At 49.5% G+C, this 27,113-nt stretch overlaps 1 protein-coding gene across 1 annotated transcript in view; it reads left to right on the top strand.

Annotated features, from left to right (window-relative positions):
• The window catches only part of API5 (apoptosis inhibitor 5), a 236,957-nt gene that overhangs the window by 190,778 nt on the left and 19,066 nt on the right, over nucleotides 1-27,113 (top strand). The window contains exon 10 of the mRNA XM_069623333.1: nucleotides 20,244-20,337. Within this exon, the coding sequence (XP_069479434.1) occupies nucleotides 20,244-20,337 (94 nt within the window). The remainder of the gene's footprint in view (nucleotides 1-20,243; nucleotides 20,338-27,113) is intronic.

Here is a 27,113-nt window from a genome sequence, read left to right as displayed (position 1 = left end):
GAACACGTGGCCTGGCCTCGCAGGCCATATACAGTAGGGAGAGTGGGGTCGTGGGACATCTCTGGGTCTTTTCTGAGAATGCCTTTCCCTTTCCCCTTCCTTTCCCTTGGGGTGTTTATCGCGATTTATTGCCTCGGCTATGGAGAGGACACCGTTTAGGTTTTGCCCACTTTGTAAAGGCAAATTCACTTGGAAGGACAAGCACTCACGGTGTAACCGCTGCTTGCCCCTCGATCACAAGGAGGAAGGGTGCGCGGCTTGTCGGCTTCTTAAGCCTAAAACTCTAAAAGACCGAAGGGTTAAAGGTGGGCGGCCTACGCGATGTCGAAGGCCGAAGGTTCACCCGCCGCTGCTACCACCGACAGTGACGAGGAACGCGATAACACGACCTCCGCTACGGAAGTCGAAACCCCCTCTAAGGAGCGCTTACGCGCTTCGTCGTCTGTCCCCGGCCCCGACGGGCTCGGCTCACGCCCTGCTTATGGGGATGAACACCCCGGCGACACAGACGCACACAAAGATCCACATAAGCACACAACCCACGGCTCTTCTTCGACGAAGTCGAAAAGACCTTCGGCGCCCAAGGAGACGCAGGTTCCACCGGCGGCCTCCTCGGACCGTTCGGGTTCGAAGCCCCTCTCGCAACCGCAGCCGCGACCTGCGACTGGGCTTTCGGCAAACAAGGGCGCTGCCACCAAACCATCGGCCGGTGCACATCAACAGAAAGCGCAGACCGCCGTAGAGCGTTCGATACCCATAGCGTCGAAAACTCAAGCTTCCGCCGACAAGCGAGTCGCCGACAAGCGAGTCGCCGATAGCTTAGCAAGGATCGCTGTAGCCGACGCCCAAAAGTGTACGCCGAAGATTACGTCGAGCGTTACGCATAAGTTAAAGGATACGCCGAAAAAGCCCGAAGGGAAGCAGGGACTACCCCCTTCAGTCAGGGAGTCTCCCGACACACCTGAAGGTTTTTCGGAGGGCGACGGGACACTTTCCTCGATGCTTTGGGAGAGGTCGAGCCATTTCGAGTTAGATAACCCTATGTTTCCCCCGCCAGACCGCTCTGGGGTACCCCATGAAACAATGGAAAGACTCCACCTCTGTATGGAGAGGATGGAAAGGTTCATGAGCACCCAGGCCTCTCAAACTCACAAGAGGACCAGAGAAGGGCCTCAGGAGGACCCCAGGGCCAAATTATCCGAGGCTAGTCGATCCCCAGCAGGACACAGCCTCAGACTTCCAAGATGTATATGACCTCACTGGGGAGGAACAATACTTCGAGGAAGAAGATGATTTCATGGACAATGAAGAACAGAACCAGGAGGAATGTCTGGAAGACAGAACAGACATTATAGAAGAAGGCTTCGGGGTTAACCCAGAAGAGGGACCTTCACACCCCTGGCAATCACCATCAGTGTATTCCGACACTGATGTCCTAAACCTAACTCCTCCGGACAATTCTCCAGTTAGGAACACGTCTCCAATTGACGATCAGCCCACGTTCAATGCACTGTTGCGCAGAGCAGCAGCGCATTTCGAACTCGACACCGGGGAACTCTCTCCAGAATTAGACTTTGTAGAAAGAGTGATTAAAGAAAAACCCCCGGTCAGCCAGACCATTCCACTCCTCGCTTCAGTGAAGAGAAGGATCATACCTTCGCTGTCCACTCCCGCAATGATCAGAGGGGTCAATCCACGGATTGAAAAACTTTTCACTCCTTCACCCTCAGACCCCCTCTACATTAAGGGACATTCCATTCCAGATTCCCTAGTAGTATCTAATACTAGAAAGAGGGCAGGGGTACCACTTTCCACCAGTGAGGCACCCCCTGACAAGGAGGGCAAGAGGCTATATGCCCTTGCAAAAAGAGTTACTTCCTCGGCTGCCTTCTCAGCAAGAATTGCCAACAACAATTCCTTGCTTGCAAGCTACGCAGACGCGCAGTGGGCCAAACTGCGAAAAGACGCCGAGGAAGCACCGGAGCCTTTACGTACGCGCCTACTGTCAACTATTGGCGAAGGAACCCAAGTGAACCAGAGCATTGTTAAAAACTCTCTGGACGCGGCAGAAACAGCAGGACGTTCCTTGGTACAAGGAATACTCCTAAAGCGCCATGTATGGCTGCGCAACTCAGGCTTTAAACCAGAGACACAGGCGTCTTTGATAAATAAACCTGTCGAGGACGCTAACCTCTTCGGAAAAGCGGTAGATGAAGCCCTAGAGATGGCTAAAAAAGAGTTCGACACTATCAAGACTCTTGACCAAATCTCTAAGCCCACTACCAGGCGCGGCTATGGCAACAAACGCATTTTTCGTGGCCAACGCCAACACCAACAACAAAATCAACATCAGCAATACCCTGCCACCAATTACCAAACCAATAGTGGGCAGTACAGCCAAAGAGGCCAACGCCGGGGCAAAGGGAGGGGTCGGGGATCCACCCCCAGAGGCTCCCAAGCCCCCAACAACTCCAAGTGACGCAAAGATTCGCGTCCCCTCCCATGCAACACCGGTCGGGGGCCGGATAACATCCTTTCTTCCTGCATGGGAGGAGATAACTTCAGACCGTTGGGTACTTTCCACCGTAGTCCACGGATACTGTATCGAATTCAACAGTTCCCCATCCTACAGACCCCCGAGGGGACGTCGCATGACACCGGAACATCTTGCCATCCTTCTCCAAGAAGTACTACAACTGCTGGAAAAAGGAGCCATAGAGGTCGTGCCTCTATCTCAGGTAACGGAAGGTATTTATTCAGTGTACTTCCTTGTACCCAAAAAGGATCTAACCATGCGCCCTGTATTAGATCTGCGCCCAGCGAACAAGTTTATCAAACCCCAAAAGTTTCGTATGGTAACCTTACAGGAAGTAATCCCACTGCTTTCTCAGGGAGATTACATGACAACATTGGACATGAAAGATGCATACTTTCATATTTTAATGTTGCCAGCGCACAGAAAATACCTCAGGTTCATGATAGAGGGCAAACACTACCAGTTCAAAGTGCTACCCTTCGGCATAGCATCAGCACCAAGGGTATTCACGAAGGTGCTGGCAGTGGCAGCGGCCCACCTGCGCAGGTTGTCCATCCCAGTTTACCCTTACCTCGACGACTGGCTCATAACAGGGGATTCTTACGAAACATGCTTCTCCAATACCCAACAGACAGTAGACCTTTTGTTCCAGTTGGGCTTCTCCATCAACGAAAAGAAGTCCAGTTTAGACCCCAGTCAAATCAAGCAATTCCTAGGGGCTCTAATTCAAACAAAGGACGGCCTCGTCTTCCCCTCCAAAGAGAGGGTCCAAAACATGCTGTTTCAGATCCCTCAATATGTAACCGGTCGAGAGGTGACGGTACGCAAAGCAATGCGCTTGCTAGGAATGATGGCGTCGTGTATTTATTTGGTACCTCACGCGCGCCTGCGCATGCGCCCAATGCAAGAGTGGCTCAACAGCCAGTGGTGTCAGGCCAGCGGACTATGGGAGGATCTAGTGGTGGTCTCGCAGGCCTTAGTTCTCTCGCTACGGTGGTGGACAAAGGAAAACATGGAAAAAGGGAAACCCTTTGCCACACCCGCGGCGGAAGCCACTCTAACCACAGATGCATCCCTCACAGGATGGGGGGCGCACCTATCCCATCAGACTGCTCACGGAGTGTGGACTCCGAACGTAGCATCCAAACACATAAATCTACTGGAGCTACTAGCTGTGTTCAAGGCGCTAAGAGCCTTCCAGGAACACCTACAAGGCAAAACAGTAATAGTCCTTACAGACAGCACCACAGCCATGTACTACATCAACAAGCAAGGGGGCACCCACTCTCCAGGCCTGTCCAAGCTGGCCCAGAATATATGGAAGTGGGCTCTCAAACAGGACATGTTCCTACTATCACTACATGTACCCGGGGAACTCAATCTGCTAGCAGACAGTCTCAGCAGAGATTTCCCCCTGCCCAAAGAGTACGAATGGCGCCTGCACGAAGACATCGTCTTCGACGTCTTCACACAATGGGGATTCCCAGAAATAGACCTGTTCGCAACCCTGGAAAACTCACAATGCCTAAGTTACGCCTCCAGGTACCCCCAGAACCAATCCAAGGGGAACGGTCTGTCGATGCAATGGTCAGGGAAATTTGTTTACGCTTTTCCCCCCCGACTCCCCTTCTCAACAAAGTGGTGCACAAGATGCACCAGGAACAAGTGACCATGATACTAGTGGCCCCAATGTGGGCACGACAACCATGGTTCGCTCACTTGATGGAGATGTCTCTATCCCCCCCAGTAAAACTCCCCTGCCCGTACAACATGCTGTCTCAGGACAAAGGCAGGACTCTGCATCCATGCCCCCAGAACATGAACTTAGCAGCTTGGCTCCTGAGATCATAGAGTTCGGACATCTACAACTCCCGCAAAGATGCATGGACATCCTCAGGGAAGCCCGAAAACCGAACACTCGCCACTGCTATTCTAGCAAGTGGAAAAGATTTGTCATCTGGTGCAGGAGTAAAAGCATCAACCCTATTGACTGCTCTCCCACACATGTGGTCCTATACCTGACCCACCTATTGGATTCAGGTCTAGTGTTTAACTCCATTAAAGTCCACCTAGCTGCACTTTCTGCATACACCACTTCCCAACTCAGTGTCGTGGTGGAGGATCCCTGTTATAAAGGCCTTCATGGAGGGAGTAAAGAGAATACACCCCCCGATAGCTGACCCAGCTCCCGGGTGGGACCTTAATGTGGTACTTACCAGACTCATGGGCTCTCCATTCGAACCCATGCACAAAGCATCTCTTAAACACCTCACGCTTAAGACTGCTTTTTTAATAGCTATCACCTCCATCAGGAGAGTAAGTGAACTTCAGGCTCTTTCTATTCTAGACCCCTTCGTTACAGTTCACAAAGATAAAGTGGTTCTACGCACTCACCCTAGGTTTGCTCCGAAATTTATTTCTAAATTCCACGTAAACCAATCTATAGAACTACCAACGTTCTTTCAAAATCCTTCCAATTTGGGAGAAAGGACTCTGCACACACTAGATGTACGCAGAGCGGTCATGTTCTACATGGAAAGAACCAGACCACTGAGGAAGACTAATCAGTTCTTCTCGGTGGCAGCAGGAAGAGAAGGAGATGCAGTTTCAAAATCCACTATTTCTAGATGGATTGTTCAATGCATCACTCTCTGCTATACTCTTGCTAAGAGAGAACTGCCCTTTAGGCCAAGAGCACACTCTACTCGAGGCACGGGGGCATCCATAGCATTCATTGCAAATGTTCCCCTTGAGTCCATCTGCAAAGCGGCTACCTGGAGTTCTGTGCACACCTTTACAAAACACTACTGTCTAGATACACACTCTAGATCTGACTCCCAGGTGGGACAGGCAGTATTACGACACCTTTTCTCTACTGTTCCTTCTCATAACCCACCGCCAACTCCGGGTACTGCTCGCTAGTCTATGCACAGCATGTGATTCTAAGCAGATTAACAAACATCAGAAGAGAATGCATTACTTACCGTAAAAGCATTTCTGATGGTTGTATCTGCTTAGATTCACATGCGCCCGCCCTTCCTCCCCGCTCGGATGGAAGGAACATAGACTTCCTTTATATATATCTCTCTTTTCTGTACTCCCTCACGTCTAGAAGGCTCCCTCAGGGCAGAAAAATACAAACAGAGGGACCTCGACGCGTGAGGGATTGTGGGTACAACGCACGTCACTATAGGGATAGTGTTTCAGACACGCCTTGTCGACGTCCCCTTTTCGACTACGAAAAACAAAATGCAATACTCCGCAGTGACCACTGGATGTCGGACCTATGCACAGCATGTGAATCTAAGCAGATACAACCATCAGAAATGCTTTTACGGTAAGTAATGCATTCTCATATTGATAACGATCCCTCCCCCTCGACGTTAGCTGTGAAGCGGTTTCTCCGCCGAACTGATTTTCGACGGAGAGGAAGAGCGGAGGAGATCCTTCGGCGCTGCCGAACACGTGGCCTGGCCTCGACGGCCAACTTACAGTAGGGAGAGTGGGGGTTAAAACTTTGTCTCTTCTCTTTGAGAATGTCTTTCTTTCTCCCCTTTCTTTCCCTTGGGGTTGTTATCGCCAGCTATTATTGCCTCAGCTATGGAGAGGACACCATTTAAGTTTTGCCCACGCTGCAGGGGCAAATATACTTGGAAAGATAAGCACAAGCTCTGTAATCGTTGCTTACCCCTCGATCACATAGAGAACAGCTGCGCAGCCTGCAAGCTCTTAAAACCCAGGACTCTTAAAGAATGTAGGGTTAAGAGGTGGGCGGACTAAGCGATGTCGAAGTCAGTTTCCTCACCCGCTGCCGCTGTTACTGAAAGTGACGAGGAGTGCGATAACTCGACATCCGTTACGGAAGTCATGAACCCCCAGAAGGAGCGCTCCTGCTCCTCGTCGTCCGTCCCCGGCCCCGACGGGCTCGGCTCACGCCCTGCTTATGGGGGATGAACACCCCGGCGACAAGGACGCACACAAACCCCCATAAGGCTAAACACACTACCCACGGCTCTTCTTCGTCGAGAACGAAGGATCCATCAGCGCCGAAGGGGACGCAGGGCACTCCGGCGTCTACCGCAGACCGTAAAGGTCACAAGCCCCACCCGCAAACGCAGCCGCGACCAGCGATTGGGCTTCCATCTAACACGGGCGCTACCCCAAAAAATCCGACGCAACGCTCCATAGAGCGACCGTCGAGGTACAACGCGCAACGCACACAACGTCGACACCAGAGCCCTCGACGGACAAAATCGTGGTCGAGAGCCTAGCGAGAATTGTCGCCGAAGACAAACGTACGCGGACGACGAAACAAACGTCGAATACCGCGTCGAAAAAAAATAAAAGTAGCCAGGAACTGCCCCTTTCTCCAAAGGACGCTTCCGAACTACCTGAAGGCTTTTCAGAAGGAGACGGGAACCTCTCGTCGACGTTGTGGGAGCGTTTGAAACGATTCGAAGGCGAAAACACTAATTTCCTCCCTCTAGACTATTCAGCGGTACCCCATGAGACCCTTGAAAGACTCCATTCTTGCATGGAGAAAATGGAAAGGTTTCTAGGAAACCAAGACCCACCCACTCACAAAAGACAAAGAGAATGGCCACAGGATGACCCTAGAGTCAAGATTCCTAGGCTGGTTGACCTCACTGAGGAGGAGCAATACCTCCAAGAAGATGAGTGTTTGGGTGGAGAAGAAGAGGTAGAACTTGAGGAAGAGGGGTTCGAAGAAGACCCTTACACCACTGCTACAGGGTTTGAAGAGGATACAGCTACCTCGCAGCCCTGGCATTCACCGTCAGTGCAGCCTTGGCAATCCCCATCAGTACATTCAGACCCTGATGCCTTTCTCCCTTCTCCTCTCAAGGATTCACATGGGAACTCCTCTCCCATACATGACCAACCTTCCCTCAATGCACTATTGCGCAAGGCAGCAGCGCATTTTGAGATTGATACAGGGGAAACTCTTCCAGACATTGACTTTGTAGAAAAAGTCATCAAAGAAAAAGCCCCTGTTAGCCAATCTATTCCACTCCTGGCTTCTATTAAAAGAAGAATTTCTCCTTCCCTTACTAACCCAGCTTTAGTACGAGGGGTCAACCCTAGAATAGAAAAGCTCTTCAGCCCTTCATCCTCTGACCCTTTATACATCAGAGGACACTCTATTCCGGACTCCCTTGTGGTTACCAACACAAGAAAAAGAGCAGGGGTGCCACTATCCACTAGTGAAGCACCTCCAGACAAAGAAGGCAAAAAACTCTACGCACTGGGGAAGAGAATCACGACCTCCGCCGCCTTCTCTACTAGAATTGCTAATAACTCACTTTTAGCTAGCTACGCAGATGCACAGTGGAACAAGCTGCGCAGCGAAGCAGAGGAAGCACCTGAACCTCTGCGTTCTCGCCTGCTAGCTATAATATCAGAGGGCACACTGGTAAACCAGGGCATCGTTAAGAACTCCCTAGATGCCGCTGAGACGGCTGGCCGCTCACTAGTGCAGGGAATACTTCTCAAGCGCCACGTTTGGCTACGCAATTCAGGTTTTAAGCCCGAAACCCAAGCCTCCCTCATAAACCCATTGAACAGACGCATCTGTTTGGGAAAGCAGTAGATGAGGCCCTAGAACATGCTAAAAAAGAGTTTGATACCATCAAGACTCTTGATCAAATTTCTAGGCCCCCTAACAGGCGAGGCTATGGTAATAAACGCTCCTTTCGTGGCCAAAGACAGCAGCAGAACCAACAACAACAATATTGCTCTGGCTCCAACTGGACCACTAACCAGGGTAACACCCAGTTCAGTCAAAGAGGCCAACGCCGTGGCAAAGGAAGAGGTTGTGGCTCCAGCCCCAGAGGTTCCACGCCCAATACCAACAAATGACCCGAAAATTCGGGTCCCCTCCCATGCATCACCGGTCGGGGGCCGGCTAACATCGTTCCTTTCAGCATGGGAGGGAATCACGTCAGACCGTTGGGTATTATCCACCATAGCCCACGGATACTGCATCGAGTTCAACGGTTCCCCGAAGTACAAACCCCCACGGAACCGACGCATGACACCGCAACACCTCTCCATTCTTCTTCAAGAGGTGGAAGAACTACTGAAGAAAGAAGCTATAGAGCCCGTCCCCCTATCACAGGTAACAGAAGGTATTTATTCAGTGTACTTCCTTGTACCCAAAAAGGATTTAACCATGCGCCCTGTATTAGATCTGCGCCCAGCAAACATATTTGTCAAACCCCAAAAGTTTCGTATGGTGACCTTACAGGAGGTAATCCCACTGTTATCACAAGGGGATTACATGACAACACTGGACATGAAAGATGCATACTTTCATATTTTAATGTTGACATCGCACAGAAAATACCTCAGGTTCAAAATAGAGGACAAACACTACCAGTTCAGAGTACTACCCTTCGGGATAGCATCTGCACCAAGGGTATTCACGAAAGTACTGGCAGTGGCAGCGGCCCACCTGCGCAGATTATCCATCCCGGTATACCCTTACCTCGACGACTGGCTCATAACAGGGGATTCTTACGAAACATGCTTCTCCAATACCCAAAAGACCGTAGACCTTTTGTCCCAACTGGGCTTCTCCATCAACGAAAAGAAGTCCAGCTTAGACCCCAGCCAAACCAATCAATTCCTAGGGACTCTAATTCGAACAAAGGACGGCCTCGTATTCCCCTCCGAGAGGGTCCAAAACATGCTGTTTCAAATTCCCCATTATGTAGCAGGCCGAGAGGTGACGGTACGCAAAGCAATGCGCTTGCTAGGGATGATGGCGTCATGTATTTATTTGGTACCTCACGCGCACCTGCGCATGCGCCCAATGCAAGAGTGGCTCTACAGCCAGTGGTGTCAGGCCAGCGGACAATGGGACGATCTAGTGGTGGTCTCGCAGGCCTTGGTTCTCTCGCTACGGTGGTGGACAAAAGAAAACCTGTTATTAGGGAAAACTTTTGCCACACCCGCAGTGGAAGCCACTCTAACCACAGACGCATCCCTTACAGGATGGGGGGCTCACCTATCCCATCAGACGGCCCACGGAGTTTGGACTCCGAGCTTAGCATCCAAGCATATAAACCTGCTGGAACTACTAGCGGTGTTCAAAGCACTGAAAGCCTTTCAGAAACAGCTACAAGAAAAGACAGTGATGGTCCTCACAGACAGCACCACAGCCATGTACTACCTCAACAAGCAAGGAGGCACTCACTCTCCAGGACTGTCCAAACTGTCCCAGAATATATGGAAGTGGGCTCTCAGACACATGTTCCTACTGTCACAACATGTACCAGGGGAACTCAATCTTCTAGCAGACAAACTCAGCAGAGACTTCCCCCTGCCCGGAGAGTACGAATGGCAATTACACAAAGACATCGTCTTAGACGTCTTCACTCAATGGGGATTCCCGGAAATAGACCTGTTCGCAACTCTGGAAAACTCACAATGCCAAAGTTACGCCTCCAGGTACCCCCAGAACCAGTCCAAGGGGAACGGTCTGTCGATTCTATGGTCAGGGAAATTTGTTTACGCCTTTCCCCTGACTCCCCTTCTCAACAAAGTGGTGCACAAGATGCATCAGGAGCAGGTTACAATGATACTAGTGGCCCCAATGTGGGCCCGGCAGCCATGGTTCGCTCACTTGATGGAGATGTCCCTATCTCCCCCAGTGAAACTTCCCTGCCCGTACAACATGCTGTCACAAGACAAGGGCAGAACACTGCATCCATGCCCTCAGACCATGAACTTAGCAGCCTGGCTCCTGAGATCATAGAATTTGGACATTTACAACTCCCACAGAGATGTATGGACATCCTCAGGGAAGCCAGAAAACCTAATACTCGACACTGCTATTCTAGCAAATGGAAAAGATTCGTTATCGGGTGTAGAGGTACTAGCATCAACCCAGTTGACTGCTCTCCTACTGACATTATTCTATACTTGACCCATTTACTGGATTCAGGTTTAGTGTTCAATTCCATTAAAGTCCACCTAGCGGCACTTTCTGCATACACCACTTCCAAACTTAAAGTGTCGTGGTGGAAGATACCAGTTATCAAAGCCTTCATGGAGGGGGTAAAGAGGATACACCCTCCGATAGCTAACCCAGCTCCCGGATGGGACTTAAATGTGGTACTTTCCAGACTCATGGGCCCTCCCTTCGAACCCATGCACAAGGCAACTCTTAAAGATATCACCCTTAAGACTGCTTTCCTAATAGCTATCACCTCCATTAGGAGAGTAAGTGAACTACAGGCTCTTTCTGTACTAGACCCCTTCGTAACAGTTCACAAAGATAAGGTGGTTCTACGCACACACCCAAGGTTTGCACCTAAATTCATCTCGAAATTTCATGTAAACCAAACTATAGAACTACCAACGTTCTTTCAAAACCCTTCCAGCTCGGGAGAAAAAAGTCTGCATACACTAGATGTACGCAGAGCTGTCATGTTCTACATGGAAAGAACCAGACCACTGAGAAAGACTAATCAGTTCTTTGTCTCGGTGGCAGCAGGAAGAGAAGGAGATGCGGTCTCAAAATCCACTATATCTAGATGGATTGTTCAATGCATCACTCTCTGTTACACTCTTGCTAAGAGAGAACTACCCTTCAAGCCAAGAGCACATTCCACTCGAGGCACGGGGGCTTCCATAGCATTCATTGCAAATGTTCCCCTTGAGTCCATCTGCAAAGCGGCAACCTGGAGTTCTGTGCACACATTTACAAAACACTACTGTCTAGATGCACACTCTAGATCTGATTCCCAGGTTGGGCAGGCAGTATTAAGACATCTTTTTTCTACTGTTCCTTCTCATAACCCACCGCCAACTCCGGGTACTGCTCGCTAGTCTATGCACAGCATGTGATTCTAAGCAGATTAACAAACATCAGAAGACAATGCATTACTTACCGTAAAAGCATTTCTGATGGTTGTATCTGCTTAGATTCACATGCGCCCACCCTTCCTCCCCGCTCGGATGGAAGGAACATAGACATCCTTTTATATATATTTCTCTCTCTTTTCTGTACTCACTCACGGCTAAAAGGCTCCCTTAGGGCAGAAAAATACAAACCGAGGGACCTCGACGCGTGAGGCATTGTGGGTACAACGCACGTCACTATAGGGATAGTGTTACAGACACGCCTTGTCGACGTCCCCTTTTCGACTACGAAAAACAAAATGCAATACTCCGCAGTGACCACTGGATGTCGGACCTATGCACAGCATGTGAATCTAAGCAGATACAACCATCAAATGCTTTTACGGTAAGTAATGCATTGTCATCTTGCTCCCTTCTGAAGAAGGCATATATAACTGACTGTTAAATAAATTAATAATTACTCAACCAAGCAACCTTGAGTGCAAGTTTATTTGAATAACTCGCTGTGAAACTGTTGCAAACCTACTTCTCACATTGACCCCTTTTGAGATAATCCTGGCTGCTCAGCCATACTACCAACTGTATAGTACCGACTGAAACCAAAGGCTGGGTTCCTATTGCCATGAGGTCTAGGTTGATGTAGTCTTCCAAAGGATACTGCGCACAATCTTGCCTAACAGGTTTCCTTCTCTCCTTGGGTCCTGCACTCTGGTGAGGGGACTCGAGCTCTGGGTGTCCTGCTTCTGCACGTATTTCAGACTTTTCACTCGACTATGGATGTCTTGACCCCTGGCACTCGGTTCTTTCAACAGCGAAGTACAGCTAGTCCGGGAAGACTGTCCAGTGGGGTTTGTCTCGGGGTTAGTTGGTCCCACTAACCCAAGGGAAGAAGTCGTCCCTTCTGGAGCTTCTCTGGCAGAGTGAAAAGGGAGTTTCAGGCACCGCCCTCGCTTCCTGCCCTGCCAGACACACTGGAGCCAGATGCAGGCTTCAGTACTGAAGCCTGCCAAAGGCAAAACTAACAAAAGGGTTAAACCTAGTTTGGTGCGCAAAATAAAACCAAAGAAAGACCTCACGAGCAAGAAATGGCGAACATTGAAGACTGGGGCTATTTTGACAATGGGTACCCATGGGTGCAATACTGCAGCTGAAGATTAAGCCTGCGGTCAAAACGCACAATGGTAGGAAAAGTAAACCACTGCCACCAGCCATTAAAAGTAGTCAGGGTAACATAAAAATGTTACATGAGTAAGTAGGAAAAGGGGTTCTAAGTAACTCCCCCAGTACTTCCACATACAATGGGTTGTACTGGACCTACATAGGAAAAAACAGGTAGTCAATTTCACTTTAATACTCTTGGGCACAATAGTTTACCGAAGAGAAGGTATTTAAGCCTTATGAGAAATCAAAGTGACTTCTCTGTGACACTGCACTGAAGGTGCTGTCACAATACACAAGGTAGATGCCTATTGAGTTTGTCAGACTCCAAAACCAAAGAATGAGTCCAAATCAGATCAGAAATATTGAGAGGGTGAGAATAAGGTCTCCCTCCAGGATAAAAATCAAGTCCAGCAAAAGAGCAGGGGGGGGGTCTCTAGGGTTGAAGGGAATTAGCACAGAAATGAGATTTCACCCTAACACCAAGCAGATACGTATTGTGTAGTCTCACATAGTGTGACTGCACCAATTCTTATCTAACATTTACCTTACAGGTATTAATTGTTGGAACACTATTATTGCTGGGATGAAGGACTGCCTACATCCCTCTGGAAGAATCCAACTGTTTATCTACTTACAAAGTATGTTCTGATCTGACTTTTCCCTCCTTGAAACAATATTGTAATGGTGATCACAAATAAGTGTTATTGCTGACCTCAAATGACTTGACTCGGTGTGCTGGAATATGTATAACCTAAGAAAGGTTTACTCACCTACTTTATTGCTCTTGTGGAACTGAATCTTAACTTTGAGATTAATGTTCCTATTAGTTGCTGCTTTTGAAAGATTGTCTGATTATCCTTGTGTATGTATATATAAATATGCTTCTGATTGTTAATCTGCTTAGAATCACGTTCTGTGCATAGTCCGACATCCAGTGGTCACTGCGGAGTATTGCATCTTGTTTTTCGAAAGCTGAAAAGGGGACGTTGACATAGGCGTGTCTGTAATACTATCCCTATAGTGATGTGCAGTGTAACCAAAATTCCTCGCGCGTCGAGGTCCCTGAGATTATTTTTTTTCCGCCCAGAATACTGGTCGCTTTATCCGGAGCTCGTAAGAGACATTGCCATTTACCATTTATTCGACCCTTGGTCGATTTGTCAGTTATTATTAACTTATACCACCTCCAGCCCTCTTTCCACGGCCATTCAACTTCCCCGCCAAGTCAAGATCTTCGGCAGTGGTTTCGACCGAGGTGATCCTATCGGCGCTGCTGAACACGTGGCCCGGTCTTGCCGGCCTACACAGTAGGGAGAGTGGGGGTTGGTGTGGACATTTGTTTCTTCTAGAATGCCTTTCTTTTTCTCCCCCTCCCCCCCCCCCTTCTGGGTCGTGATCACTGGTTACGTGCTCAGCTATGGAGAGGACCCTTAGATTTTTCCCACGTAACGGCAAATTTCCGTGGAAGGACAAGCATAAGCGGTGTTAACCACTGCTTACCCCTTGACCACAACGAGGCCGGGTGTGTGGCCTGTAAACTCCTTCGTCCAAAACCTTGAAGGAACGCAGGGTCAAAAGGTGGGCAGCCTACAGCGTGTCGAAGGCTGATTCCTCCCCCACGGCTGCCGCCGCTGAGTGTGACGAGGGGGATAGTGATAACGCTACCTCCAGAACGGAGGTTGTTGACCTCTCATTGGAGCGCTCCCGCTCCATCGAGTCTGTCCCTGGCCCCGGAAAGCTCGGCTCTAGCCCTACATATGGGGATGTACACCCTGGCGATGCTGGCGCACATGAAAAAGTCACTAAACACACAACCCACAGCCATTACTTCGAGTAAATCGAAGGCCTCAGTGCCAACGGAGACGCCGAATCAACCGGCGGCTTCCGCTGACTGGAAAGGCCGGCAGCCCTCCCTGCAGCCGCATGCACGCCTATCGACTGGGCCATCTTCAACTAAGGGCGCTACCACCAAAACCTCACTCGAAACGCCTCGCAAGAGGACGTCAGTCGCCGGTAAGGTTCCGGCACCGCCGAAAACTATTCACGACCAGCCCTTGACAGAGAAGGTAGTCGTCGAAAGCATAGCTAGAGTAGTCTCCAAACACTTGCAGAAACTGGTGGTGAAGGAGTCACCGAAGCTCGCTCAAAGTCAGGGAGATGCCGAAATCTACGGAGGGTACGCCGGAGCCTCCCCCCTTACCCCACCCCCCCCCCAACGTCAAAGGGAGGGAAAACCCAGAGATGCGTCCCCATCGCTGGGCCAAAGAGGTTTCTCAGAGGGCCACGGGGGTATATCCTCCTCGCTATGGGAGCGATCTTGACACCTATAGGCGGAGGAGCAACGATTTCCACCACTAGGGCGTTCAGACTAGTTAAAGATTTGAATCATGTGTGGACAGGCTAGATAGGTTTGTGTCCACCTCTGAACACACGTCCCCCTAAAAGGCCAAGGGAGGTGCTCCCTGAAAACCCTAGGGCCAAATTCCCAAGACTTTTTGACCCACTTGAGGAAGAAATAGATACGTATAACCTCACTGAAGAGGATCCACACTTTCAGGAAGAGGAAGAATTTCTTAATACTGAAGATCTACAAGACCCTGTAGGGGACTTTGAGGAAGACCCAGACATACGTGAACCACAGCCCTGGCAGTCACCAGGTGCGTCAACAGACCCTGATGTTTTAGACCTGCCCTCTCCTCAGACCACCCCGGTCAGAGAACCTTCGCCTGTGGACGATCAAACCACATTCAATGCAATGCTACGCAAGGCAGCAGCACATTTTCAGATTGATACAGGGGAGACTACCCCAGAAGTAGATTTTGTTGAATGAATTGAGAAGCCACCTGATGGCCAAGCCATACCCCTTCTCGCCTCAATCAAGACTCCTCGTTCCCTCTTTATCTACACCTGCATTAGTTAGAGGTGTCAATCCAAGAATCTAGAAGCTTTTTAGCCCCTCACCTTCTGATCCCTTATACATCAGGGGTCATTCCATACCAGATTCCCTGGTAGTAACCACCATGAGGATAAGGGCGGGGGGGGTTCCGCTATCTACTAGCGAAGCACCTCCGGACAAAGGGGAAGAAGCTTTATGCCTTAGGTAAGAGGATTACATCCTCGGCAGCTTTTGCCACGCGTATTGCCAACAATACAAATTTGTTGGCAAGCTACGCCGATGCCCAATGGGGACTGTTGCGCGAAGGCCTACAAAGAAGTCCCTGAACCCTTGCGAACCCGCTTCTTAACCACTGTGACAGAAGGTACTCGGGTAAACCAAAGCATGATCAAGAACACATTAGATGCTGCGGAAACGGCCGGCCGTTCCCGAGTCCAGGGCATACTTAAGCGACATGCTTAGCTCAGACTCAGGTTTCAAGGCAGAAACACAGGCGTCCCTCATCAACAAACCCCTTGAAGACTCAAACTTGTTTGGTAAGGCGGTTGATGACTCACTGGAGACAGCTAAGAAGGAACACGAAACATTAAAAACCCTGGACCAAATCGCAAGACCTCCTAATAAGCGAGGTTATGGCAACGTGTGCTTTTTTTCGTGGCCAATGACCAAATCAACAATACACCTCAACCACCAACTGGTCCTCCCCTCAGGGAACCAGTGGACATTATGCTCAAAGAGGACACCGTCGTGGCAAGGGAAGAGGTTGCGACCCCACTCCCAGAGGCTCCCCGGCTACGACCACCAAAGGACCCGAAAGTTTGGGTCCCCTCCCATGCATCTCCGGTCGAGGGCCGGTTAACATCATTTCTGCAAGCATGGGATAGAATTGCCCCAGACCGTTGGGTACTGTCAACAATAGTCCACGGTTACTGCATCGAATTGTCGGTCCCCAACATTCAGACCCCCAAGGGGAAGGCGTCTATCACCAGAACACCTCTCCATCCTTCAGGGAGTCGAACTGCTGCTGGAAAAAGGAGCCATAGAGGTCCTGCCTGCACAGGTAAAGGAGGGTATTTATTCAGTGTACTTCATTGTGCCCAAAAAGGATTTAACCATGCGCCCTGTATTCGATCTGCGCCCAGCGAACAAATTTGTAAAACCTCAATTTCGTATGGTGACTTTGCAGGAGGTAATCCCCCTGCTCACACAGGGGGATTACATGGCCACACTGGACATGAAAGATGCATACTTTCATATTTCAATGTTGCCAGCGCACAGGAAATACCTCAGGTTCATGATAGAAGGCAAACGCCATCAGTTCAAAGTCCTACCATTCGGCATAGCCTCAGCGCCAAGGGTATTCAGGAAGGTACTGGCAGCAGCAAACGTGCGCAGGTTGTCCATTCCGGTCTGTCCTTACCTCGACGACTGGCTCATAACAGGGGATTCTTACGAAACATGCCTCTCAAATACCCAAAAGACTAGAGCTCTTGTTCCACCTGGGTTTCTCCATCAACGAGAAGTCCAGTCTAGACCCCAGCAGAGTCGAGCAATTCCTAGGGGCTCTAATTCGAACAAAGGATGGCCTCGTCTTCCCCTCCAGCGAGAGGGTCCAAAACATGCCGTTTCAGATCCCTCTATGTAGCCGGTCGAGAGGTGACGGTACGCAAAGCCATGCGATTGCTAAGAGTGATAGTGTCATGTATTTATTTGATCGCTCACGCGCGCCTGCGCCCAATGCAAGAGTGGCTCAACAGCCAGTGGTGTTAGGCCAGCGGACAATGGGACTATCTAGTGGTTGTCTCGCAAGCCTTGGTTCTCTTGCTGCGGTGGTGGTCGAGGGGAAAACCTCGTGTTGGGGAAATCCTTCGCCACCCCCGCAGTGGACGCCACTCTAACCACAGACGCATCCCTCACAGGATGGGGAGCTCATCTATCCCATCACACTGCACATGGAGTTTGGACTCCAAGTGTGGCGTCCAAACACATAAACCTGCTGGAATTGTTGGCAGTCTTCAAAGCACTGAAGGCCTTCCAAACACACCTACAAGGGAAACAGTGCTGATCCTCACAGACAGCACCACGGCCATGTACTACCTGAACAAGCAAGGGGGCACTCGCTCTCCAGGACTGTCCAAGCTGTCCCAAAACATCTGGAAGTGGGCTCTCAAACACATGTTCCTGTTATCTCAACATGTACCAGGGAAACTCAGTTTTCTGGCAGACGGACTCAGACTGCCCTCTGCCCGCAGAGTACGAATGGCGATTGTACAAAAACATTGTCTCCAATGTTTTCGCAGAATGGGGCTTCCCAGAGATCGACTTGTTCGCAACTCTGGCGAACACCCAATGCCAAGATTACGCCTCCAGGCACCCCCAGAACCGCTCCAAGGGTAATGGTCTCTGGATAACATGGTCAGGGAAATTTGTCTACGCTTTCCCCATCGTCGTCCCCCCTAACACGCCCCGTCTCTTCCCCCTCCCCCGACTCCCCTTCTCAACAAGATGGTGCACAAGGTGAGCCGGTTACCATGATACTGGTGGCCTCCATGTGGGCCCGCCATCCCTGGTTCGCTCATCTGATGGAGATGTCACGGTCTCCTCCAGTCACACTACCTTGCCCGTACAAGTCACAGGACAGGGGCCAGACGCTGCATCCATGCCCACAGACCCTGAACTTGGCAGCCTGGCTCCTGAGGTCATAGATTTTGGACATTTGCAGCTCCCTCAGAGGTGCATGGACATTCTCAGAGAGGCAAGGAAACCAAACACTCATTACTGCTCCTGTAGTAAGTGGAAACGGTTCGTCATTTGGTGTAACTCAAAGAGCATCAACCCCGTTGACTGCTCTCCCACACATCTTGTTCTATACCTGACTCACTTGCTGGACTCGGGGTTAGTCTTTAATTCTATTAAAGTTCACCTTACTGCACTCTCCGCCTACACTACGTCTCAACATAGTGTCATGGTGGAAAGTTCCAGTTATTAAAGCCTTCATGGAGGGAGTGAAAAGAATTCACCATCCTATATCTAACCCAGCTCCCGGATGGGACGTCAACGTTGTTCTAACCAGACTAATGGGCCCCCCTTCGAGCCCATGCATAAAGCGACCCTTAGGATCTCACTCTTAAGACTGCTTTCTTGATGGCTACCGCCTCCATTAGGAGAGTGTGAACTACAAACGCTCTCCATCCTGGATCCCTTTGTAACAGTTCACAAAGATAAGGTGGTTATTCGCACACACCCTAGGTTTGCACCGAAATTAATTTCAAAGTTTCATGTCAACCAGTCTATAGAACTACCAACGTTCTTTCACAACCCATCAAACGTAGGAGAAAGGAGCCTGCACACACAGGATGTGCGCAGGGCGGTCATGTTTTATATGGAAGAACTCGACCACTAAGAAACCAATCAGTTCTTTGTCTCAGTGGCGGCAGGAAGAGAAAGAGATCAGTTTCCAAATCCACTATCTAGATGGATTGTCCAGTGCATCACTTTCTCTCTTGCTAAGAGAACTGCCCTTCAAGCCTAGAGCACATTCTACTTGAGGCACAGGGACATCCATAGCATTCATTGCAAATGTTCCCCTTGAGTCCATTTGCAAGGCATCAACCTGGAGTTCTGTACACACCTTTACAAATCACTATTTTGTAGATGCCCATTCTAGATCTGATTCCCAGGTGGAACAAGCAGCACTAAGACATCTTTTCACTACTGTTCCTTCTCACAACCCACCTCCAACTCCGGGTACTGCTCGCTAGTCTATGCACAGCATGTGATTCTAAGCAGATTAACAAACATCAGAAGGCATGCATTACTTACCGTAAAAGCATCGGATGGATGGAAGGAACCTAGACGTCTTATTACTTTCTCTCTTTTCTGTACTTGCTCACGTTGGTCATAAGGCTCCCTCATGGCAGAAAAATGCAGAGGTACCTCGATGCGTGAGGGAATTTGGGTACACTGCATGTCACTATAGTTAGTATTACAGACACGCCTATGTCGACGTCCCCTTTTCTACTTTCGAAAAACAAGGTGCAATACTCTGCAGTGACCACTGGATGTCGGACTATGCACAGCATGTGAATCTGAGCAGATACAGCTATCAGAAATGCTTTTACGGTAAGTAATACATGTCATACTATTGTGTTTATGTGAATACCTGTATTTACTAATTTCATTGTACTGCTCTACAGCTCACATTACCCCTCTTAAAGTAAGTCTGGCTGCTAAGTCACTTGTGTAGTACAGGCCTATATTAAAAGGTGGGTTACCTAATGCCAAGAGTTTTGTGTAGTCCCACACCTGTTGGACTCTACAAATTGTTACCGAACAGTACTTACCCCAAGACTTAAATTGGGACTACTTACATTCATAATAAACCTTTATTTTGTTATAATACTTCTGGTTGTCTGTTTGATTGAACCCTTGGTGTACTAAAGGTTTTGTACCTTCCTACAGCTCACTCCCAAGATAAGCCTGGCTGCTCTACCTACGCTCCCATATGCTCGGGTGGTACAGCCTTATATTAAGAGTGGCGTCTTGTACTGCCTCAGTTGAATGGTTTTACTAAGCCCTTAGTTGGACTTGAGAAAAACTGTCCAACAGCTCGTACCTCCTGTAAAGATGTCCGCTCCACCTGTTTGTCTTAAAGTGTATGTGTATTCGCTCTAAACGACATTCAAATGTGCCATTATCCTTATTCTCGACATGCTTTAACTACCAAGATATTCGTTTTCATGTTAGTTTGTTTGTTTTCTTTAGGTTACAGTATTTTGCCCGTGGTCTCCAAGTATACATCCGGCAGTTGCGCTTGGCCCTCCAGGGAAAAACTGGTGATGCCTTAAAAACCGAAGAGGTAAGGACTTCCAAAAGCTGCTGTGAAATGCTGGTAGAGCTCCCTCAAGTGCCATGGTATTTTACAAAGAATGAACATGGGGCCCATTTTACCTGTTTCATTGGTCACCCAGCTGTAAAGGGAGAATTTTCATTTCTGTGCTAATTTCCTCCCACTTTAGAGACCCCCAGCTCTATTGCTGGACCTAGAGTTCAAATGAAAAAGACCTGAGTGAGTGGGACCTTTTTCTCACTCATGTGTTTTTCCCAGATTAGGATTTTGTTTTCACTATTTTTGGGGCTGACAAACTCCATAGGCATCTGCTTTTTTGTATAGTGACACAAAGCACCCCCAAGTGCAGTGTCACTGAGATCCATAAGGTTTAAATACCTTTTCTTGGGTGTACTACTGTTCCCAAGAATAGTAAGGTGAAATTGATCTTACTTACCATTTTACTTTGTGGGTACAGCACACGCCATCTCATGTGGCGTGCTGGGAGGGGTATACCTAGTAGCCACTTATCCTACTTTCATGTAACATTTTTTTGTTACCCACGCTACTTTAAATGTCTGGTGGCAGTGTTTTTTTTTTCCTGCAGGCTAAACCCTTAGCTGCAGTGAGACCATTTTGACAAAATGGCCCCAGTCTTTTTTTCTCGCCAATTTTCTGTTAGTGAGGTTCTTCTTGGCTTTTACTGTGCGTTGACAGATTTGCGCCCTTTGTGTGTTTTGCCTTTGGTGGGCTTCAGCCTTGAAACCCGCTCCTGGCTCCAATGTTTCTGGAAGGACAGGAAGTGAGGGTCCTGAAACTCCCCTGTCCTTTGTCTCTAGATGTGCCTGATCAAAACCAGTCCCGATTGGCTGGCTGGCTTTGTTAGGCAAGATTGTATGCAGTACCCTTTGGGTGCACTACAACAACTCTGACCTCCTGGCAATAGGAACCCAACCTTTGGTATAAGTCTGTACTACACAGGTTGGTAGCGTGATTGAGCAGCCAGGCTTGGCTCAAGAGGGGTCAATGTGAACTGTAGGGGAGTTGCACAGACATTCACAGTGACAAGTATTCAAATAAACTCTTAAACATCAGGTTTCTTAACTGAACCATTATTAATTTATCAGTCAGAGTAAGCCTTCTTCAGAAGGAGGAAATATAATAGTAACACTCGTATACTTCACAAAATACACTCTTAATATTTCTAAATCAGCGAGTACTTTTAGGATGTCCCACAGACGCAACCTACACCCTTAGGTGACTTCAATAGATAGGGTGCTGGGGACATTAATATATCACTGTTGCATTTAGAATATTCTTGGGATGTCAAAGGAAAAGGTTATGCGAACATGCGAAAGACTGCAAATATTCTCAAAAGGGCAAATACTTTTGGATCCTCCAATAAGAGCCTTTCAGTGTAAAAGGCAAAAGTCTATATGAGCTGAAGCACTTCTTTGCAGGTAAGTAAGAAGTCTTTGCACAATGTTTTAGAGGTCTTTGAAGAAAAAGAAGAATCAATGTAGGGCCACAAGCTTGTTTACTTGTTAGGGGTAGAAGATGCAAGCAACTCTACCAGAGGAAAGTTCTCTCAGACCTTTACAGTAGTAGAAAAAGTGCAGCAGATGACTTCTGTTCCTGACCAGCTCTGCAGATCTCACTGTTCCTGGGCCTCAGTCGTGGGGACAAGAGAGGACTTCTGGGGATTCCTGCACTGCAATGGGACGATCACTGCTCGCAACCGGCAAACTTCAAACAAGTGGCTGTTCAGTGATTCAGCTCCTTGCGTCTACCGCCAATAGCAACACCGCGGTTCCTGGCTGTCAAGATGGGCTTTCCTTGCTTCTGGGGTCCCGCACTGTTGACGGGGCTCAGATCCGGTCAGTCCTGCTTCCTGGGAGTCCGGAGGATCTTCCTGGAGCACTTGGCCAGCTTAAAAGCAACGCACACGAACTGGTGTTCCTCTCCCTGGCTATTCGGTTTCCAGCAGCAACTCTGTGGAAATTCAAACGGCTCAGAGGATGTCCAGGTGGCTTACTTTGGAGTTGATTGGTCCCACCAACTCAAAGGAAGAAGTCGTCCTTGCAGGAGCTTCTGTCGATACGAATTTGGAGTTTCAACACAGCAGCAGGGCTTCACCGGGCAAACCAATGGTCCAGGAGTTGCAGCAGGCGTCTTTTCCAAGTTCTTCTTCGGATTCGTTCGTCCAGTGGTTGACTCTGCCCTCCAAGCCAAAAAGCCTCATCTTTTATGCAGCTTTCTCCCATTCATTCCAGCCCAGCTGTCAGCCACCCAGCAGGGTGGCTGTCCTTGCCGGACAGTCAGCCGGCCAAACACCACAGAGTGCATTTGGGTCTCCTAGGAGACTAAGCACTGGGAGTTTCAGGCACCTCCCTCACTTCCTGCCCCCGCCGGACACCCTGGAGCAAGAGGTGGGTTTCACTCGTGAAGGCTGCTGAAGACAAAACTAACAGAGACCAAACCTGGTTTGGTGCGCAGAGTAAATCTTAAAGGACCTTTAAACAAAAATGTCAAAAAAAACTGGGGCCATTTTGACAAAAATGGCACTATGGGTGCTTTACCGTGGCTGCGAAGGCAGCCCGTGGTAAAACCCCATAATGGTAGTAAAACGTAAACGACTGCCACCAGCCATTCAGTGAGGAATGGGTAACCTAAAAATGTTACATGAGGAGCTAGACAAAGGGGATACTAGGTAACCCCTCCAGCACCCTATTGTAAGACAGTGTGTGCTGGGTTTAGAAAGTTACAAATGTAAGTAGTCAATTTCACTTTACTGCTCTGGGAAACAGTAGTTTATCCCAGAGAAGGTATTTAAACCTTGGAGAAATCTGAAAGACTTCCCTGTGTCACTGCACTGAAGGCGCTGTGTGACACAATGTAAAAGATGCCTATGGAGTTTGTCATACTCATAACCAAAATAAAAAGTGTACAAAATAACATTAAAATACATGAGGGAGTGGGGGAAAAAGGCCTTGCTCTCTCCAGGTAAAAAATCAAAGTCCTCAAAATCCAGCCAAGTTGCTGGGGTTCTCCAAGGTAGAGGGAATTGGCACATTTCTGAGAATTCTCCTTAACAGGCTGTCCGGGAAGGACAGCCGCCAGCCACCCTGCCGTGTGATTGAGAGCCTAGTGCTGTAAATGAATGAGAATAAGCTTAAGTCAAGGTTCTTGGGACTACAGGCAGTTGACCACTGGAAGAAACATCCGAAGAAATCATGAAGAGAAGCTGGCTGCCACCTCCTGGACCTCGATTTGGGCTGGTGGGACCAACTAGCCCGGTGACCAACTCCACTTTGGTGCAATCCCCGACTTGCTGTGCCTCTTCCAGTGCTACAGAAGCCCAATGCCAGGGGTCGAGTGTCCATAACAGAGTGCAACATCTTTCCTCGGAACGAATCCGGCCAAAAGCTCCATTAGCCTCCTAAAGACACTACAGAAGTAGGAAATCCTGATCCAGATTCCCCTCACCAGAGTCCAGGAGCAAGGCAAGTCCAACCAGAGATATTCGTTCTGCATCAGTGCTGTTTGCTAGGTGCTGAAACCGCAAAGTGCCGCTGTATCGAAGAGTCCGTAGCTGCCGAAGTCCTTTCCCGAGTACTGCCGCAGGGGCCCTCCAGACATCCTCCCTCTTGTCCCCACGACTGAGGCTCAGGAACAAGGATCTGCTTGGCTATAGCCAAACGGAATCCCCTTAGACAACTGTTTTTGAAAACGGAGGTACTTTTTGGGCTTGGGTACTTACCTTCTTGCTTGAAGTCATGCTGTCTCACTTGAGCGCACTTGCTTAACTTTCTGAGTTGATTTCAACTCCCCTTGCACAAGTCTTAACAACTTGTGTTCTTTTAGTGATTTTTTTTTAACTATCTGACTTTGTGAAAGAAATGTAGCCAAAAAGTGCATCAGAACTTTTGACTGTATCCAATTGACTTTGGCTATCCAAGCTCCTTAAAGGCAGCCTTCTAATCTATTGACTTTGGCATTACTTACCCCTTCATAGGTTCTAGTCTGAGCACGTTTACTGCTGGGAGAGGCTAACCCAGATTTCATTAGAGGATTCAAACTGTCTTCCTGTTATAAGAAAGTATGTTCAAACCTTTTATATTTCCTGAACCCTTCCTTCCTGAAACCCAGAGTCTAAAAATTATATTGGTGTTTATGATGAATGCAATACTATTCTTGTTGAAGTCAACTCGGGGTGTAGGAGAAATGAGTTGGCAAATACAGAGTATTCACCAACTTTATTGACTTTGTAAAGTGATTCCAAAGTTTGCTTGACAGTTACAAAAAATTGCCCTTTAAACAAGTCCGAAATCTAGTGGAAGTCGCAAAGTATTGCAAGATTTGTTTTCGAAACTCAAATGGGCATCTGCAGGGTCTGATAAGTAATACTATCCCTAGTTTAACGTGTACTCTACCCATGGTCCTTTACTCGTCGAGGTCCCGCAGATTGTTTTTTTTCTGCCATCGAAGTCGGTCGCAAATAGTTCTCCAGCATGGGGTCTGGCATGGATTCACATGCTCATGAAGATTCCCTGTCAGGCTGGGAATCCTCGGTAAAGAAAAAATCCATTTGTTTAGTGTCTGAACTGTCTTTCTACTATTAACCAATCACTGGTCTCTGGGTACGTTCAAGTGTTGGGAATCCTCGTGTTTAGCTCTCGAGCTTGTGTATTGCGTTATTCGAAGAGTTTACTCTTATTTTTTCGGTCAATTCGAGGCTCAAGCTCCACCGATTCTTCTTCCGATCAACGGGGACTTTTTCGGAATTTTCTATGCCATTCAAGGGTGGATTTTTGGCGAATTACACGCCTGGAAGGATTCCAGATGACTTGAGGCCTACCCCGATTCGGACATGGACCAGGACAAAGGAGATTCGACACCTACTGGATCCAAACTGTTCAGGATCTGCCCAGGATGTGGACTGCAGAACGTCTTTGAGGACGAGCACTCCCGCTGCCTCTACTGCCTACACGCTGACAAGTTGCACGTGGAGGAATGTGGTTCTGCAAGAACATGTCCGCCCGGACCATGAAGGACCGTCTTAAACGACTCGCTGACTGGCTGGAGGCGAAGAGCCCAGCAGCAGGTAAGAAGAGGGCCGAGTGGTCTTCTAAGACCTTTTGAGAGCACTCCGGCGACGGGGGTCCAACAAAAGGCAAAGCACTGCGAGTCCGCGGGCACTGGGAGTGCCGTTGGTTCGGGCTCCTTGGCTGCCAGGCAGGGCACAATGTCACCGACTCCATCCACGAGCCAATGCTGCGGCTCAGGGAAAAGGAAGTCTGAGAACCCGGGTAGGCTTCGGGAGAAGCCCCGGTCGATCCGGAAGGAAGAAAGACTAGGAGGGGGGGGGGGGGTTGGCGAGGTGGTGATCCTCCCCCTAAGGTGAAGGCCTCAGACGCGCCCAAGGTCGTGAAGGGCCTGATTCACCCGGCGAAGGCCTCGATTGAAGGAGTCTTGACGGCCCTGGCGATGCCTGTGGAGACTTTCGGGCCTAGAGTTTCTCTGCCACCCCCAGAGGGAATCATCTTTCCAGCCTATCGAGGACACCCGTGAAACCCCGGGATCCGAAAGAGGGGGGGTGGGGCAGCACGGTATCCATAACAGACACAGAAACCACCTCCGAGGATGAGCTGGCTGGCGCCAAAGCTATCCTGGACAAGAAGTTTGAGGCCTACGAGAGGGATCCCGACAAGGCGGACAGGAAGAGCAATGGTAGAGGTGACGAGGAGCTGCTGGCCGTGGCGGAAACGGAGGACCCCGCGCCCCAGCCGGTACTCCCATCGCAACTGATGCCTACGCCACAGGACAATTCAGGAGCAATCTTGATGGCTTTGCAGACCCTGTGTACGGAGATGAGGACAAGGCTGCCCTTACCCCCCAGCGGACGATTTCCGCCCCCCCCCCCTTCCTCCGTTCCATCCCCTCCACCAAGGGATGAGATGGGGGAACAGCCAGGGACGGACGATGGTGGTGACGGGACGGATCTCCCATCACCCCCTCGCCGAGCCTCCCGACAAAATTGGCTCCTTTCACACCATGATCGCCAGGGCATTGGAGCTTTTCCAGCTATGCCCAGAAGAGCAGAAGGAAGGTTTCCTCTACGACCGACCGGAGACCAAGAGGAAGACCGTCCTCTCAGTCCCGTTACTGGACGACCTCTGGGACGAAGGCCTGTCCCTGCTGAAAAACCCATCCACGGCCCCTGCGAAGGGGGACCAGTACAAGAAGTACCGGGCCCCAGACTCGGCACCTATGTGCCTCGGGGCAAAGACATCCCCGGATTCGGTGATCTCTGCGGCAGCCAAGAAGAAATCTGCAGGGGCGACGGCATCAACTTCCACTTCCCCACCTGATGGCGAGGGGAAGAAGCTGGAGAAGCTGGACGCCATGGGACGGGTCATCTCGTCGGCAGCAACGACTATCAAAGCGGCCAACGCCCTCGCGATTGTGGCATGCTACAACAGGGAGCTGTGGTTCAAGATTGCTCCCCTCCTAGACTTCTTCCCAGACAAGAAGGCAGAGGCCCTTGAAATCCTGCAGGAAGGCGAGGTGGCTTCGGACCACGCCATCAGTGGCCACGGACATCGCCGACACCGGCTTTCACAGATGGGCAACAGCGTTTGCCGTTGGCTCAGGGCCACCGATTTCCGTCAGGACGTGCAGACCAGGGTACTGGACATGCCTTTCGACAGGAACAACCTGTTCGGCAAGGCAGTGGACGAGTCACTGCAAGCCACCAAGGCGGACACTGAGACAGCCCAGGCCTTGGGTTCTCATCAACGACGCCC

The sequence above is a fragment of the Ambystoma mexicanum genome, chromosome 11 (genome assembly GCF_040938575.1).
Source record: "Ambystoma mexicanum isolate Mex_15411 chromosome 11, UKY_AmexF1_1, whole genome shotgun sequence".
NCBI lineage: Eukaryota > Metazoa > Chordata > Amphibia > Caudata > Ambystomatidae > Ambystoma > Ambystoma mexicanum.
Note: the sequence above shows the minus strand (reverse complement) of the source record. Positions and strands in the feature narration are given on the sequence as shown.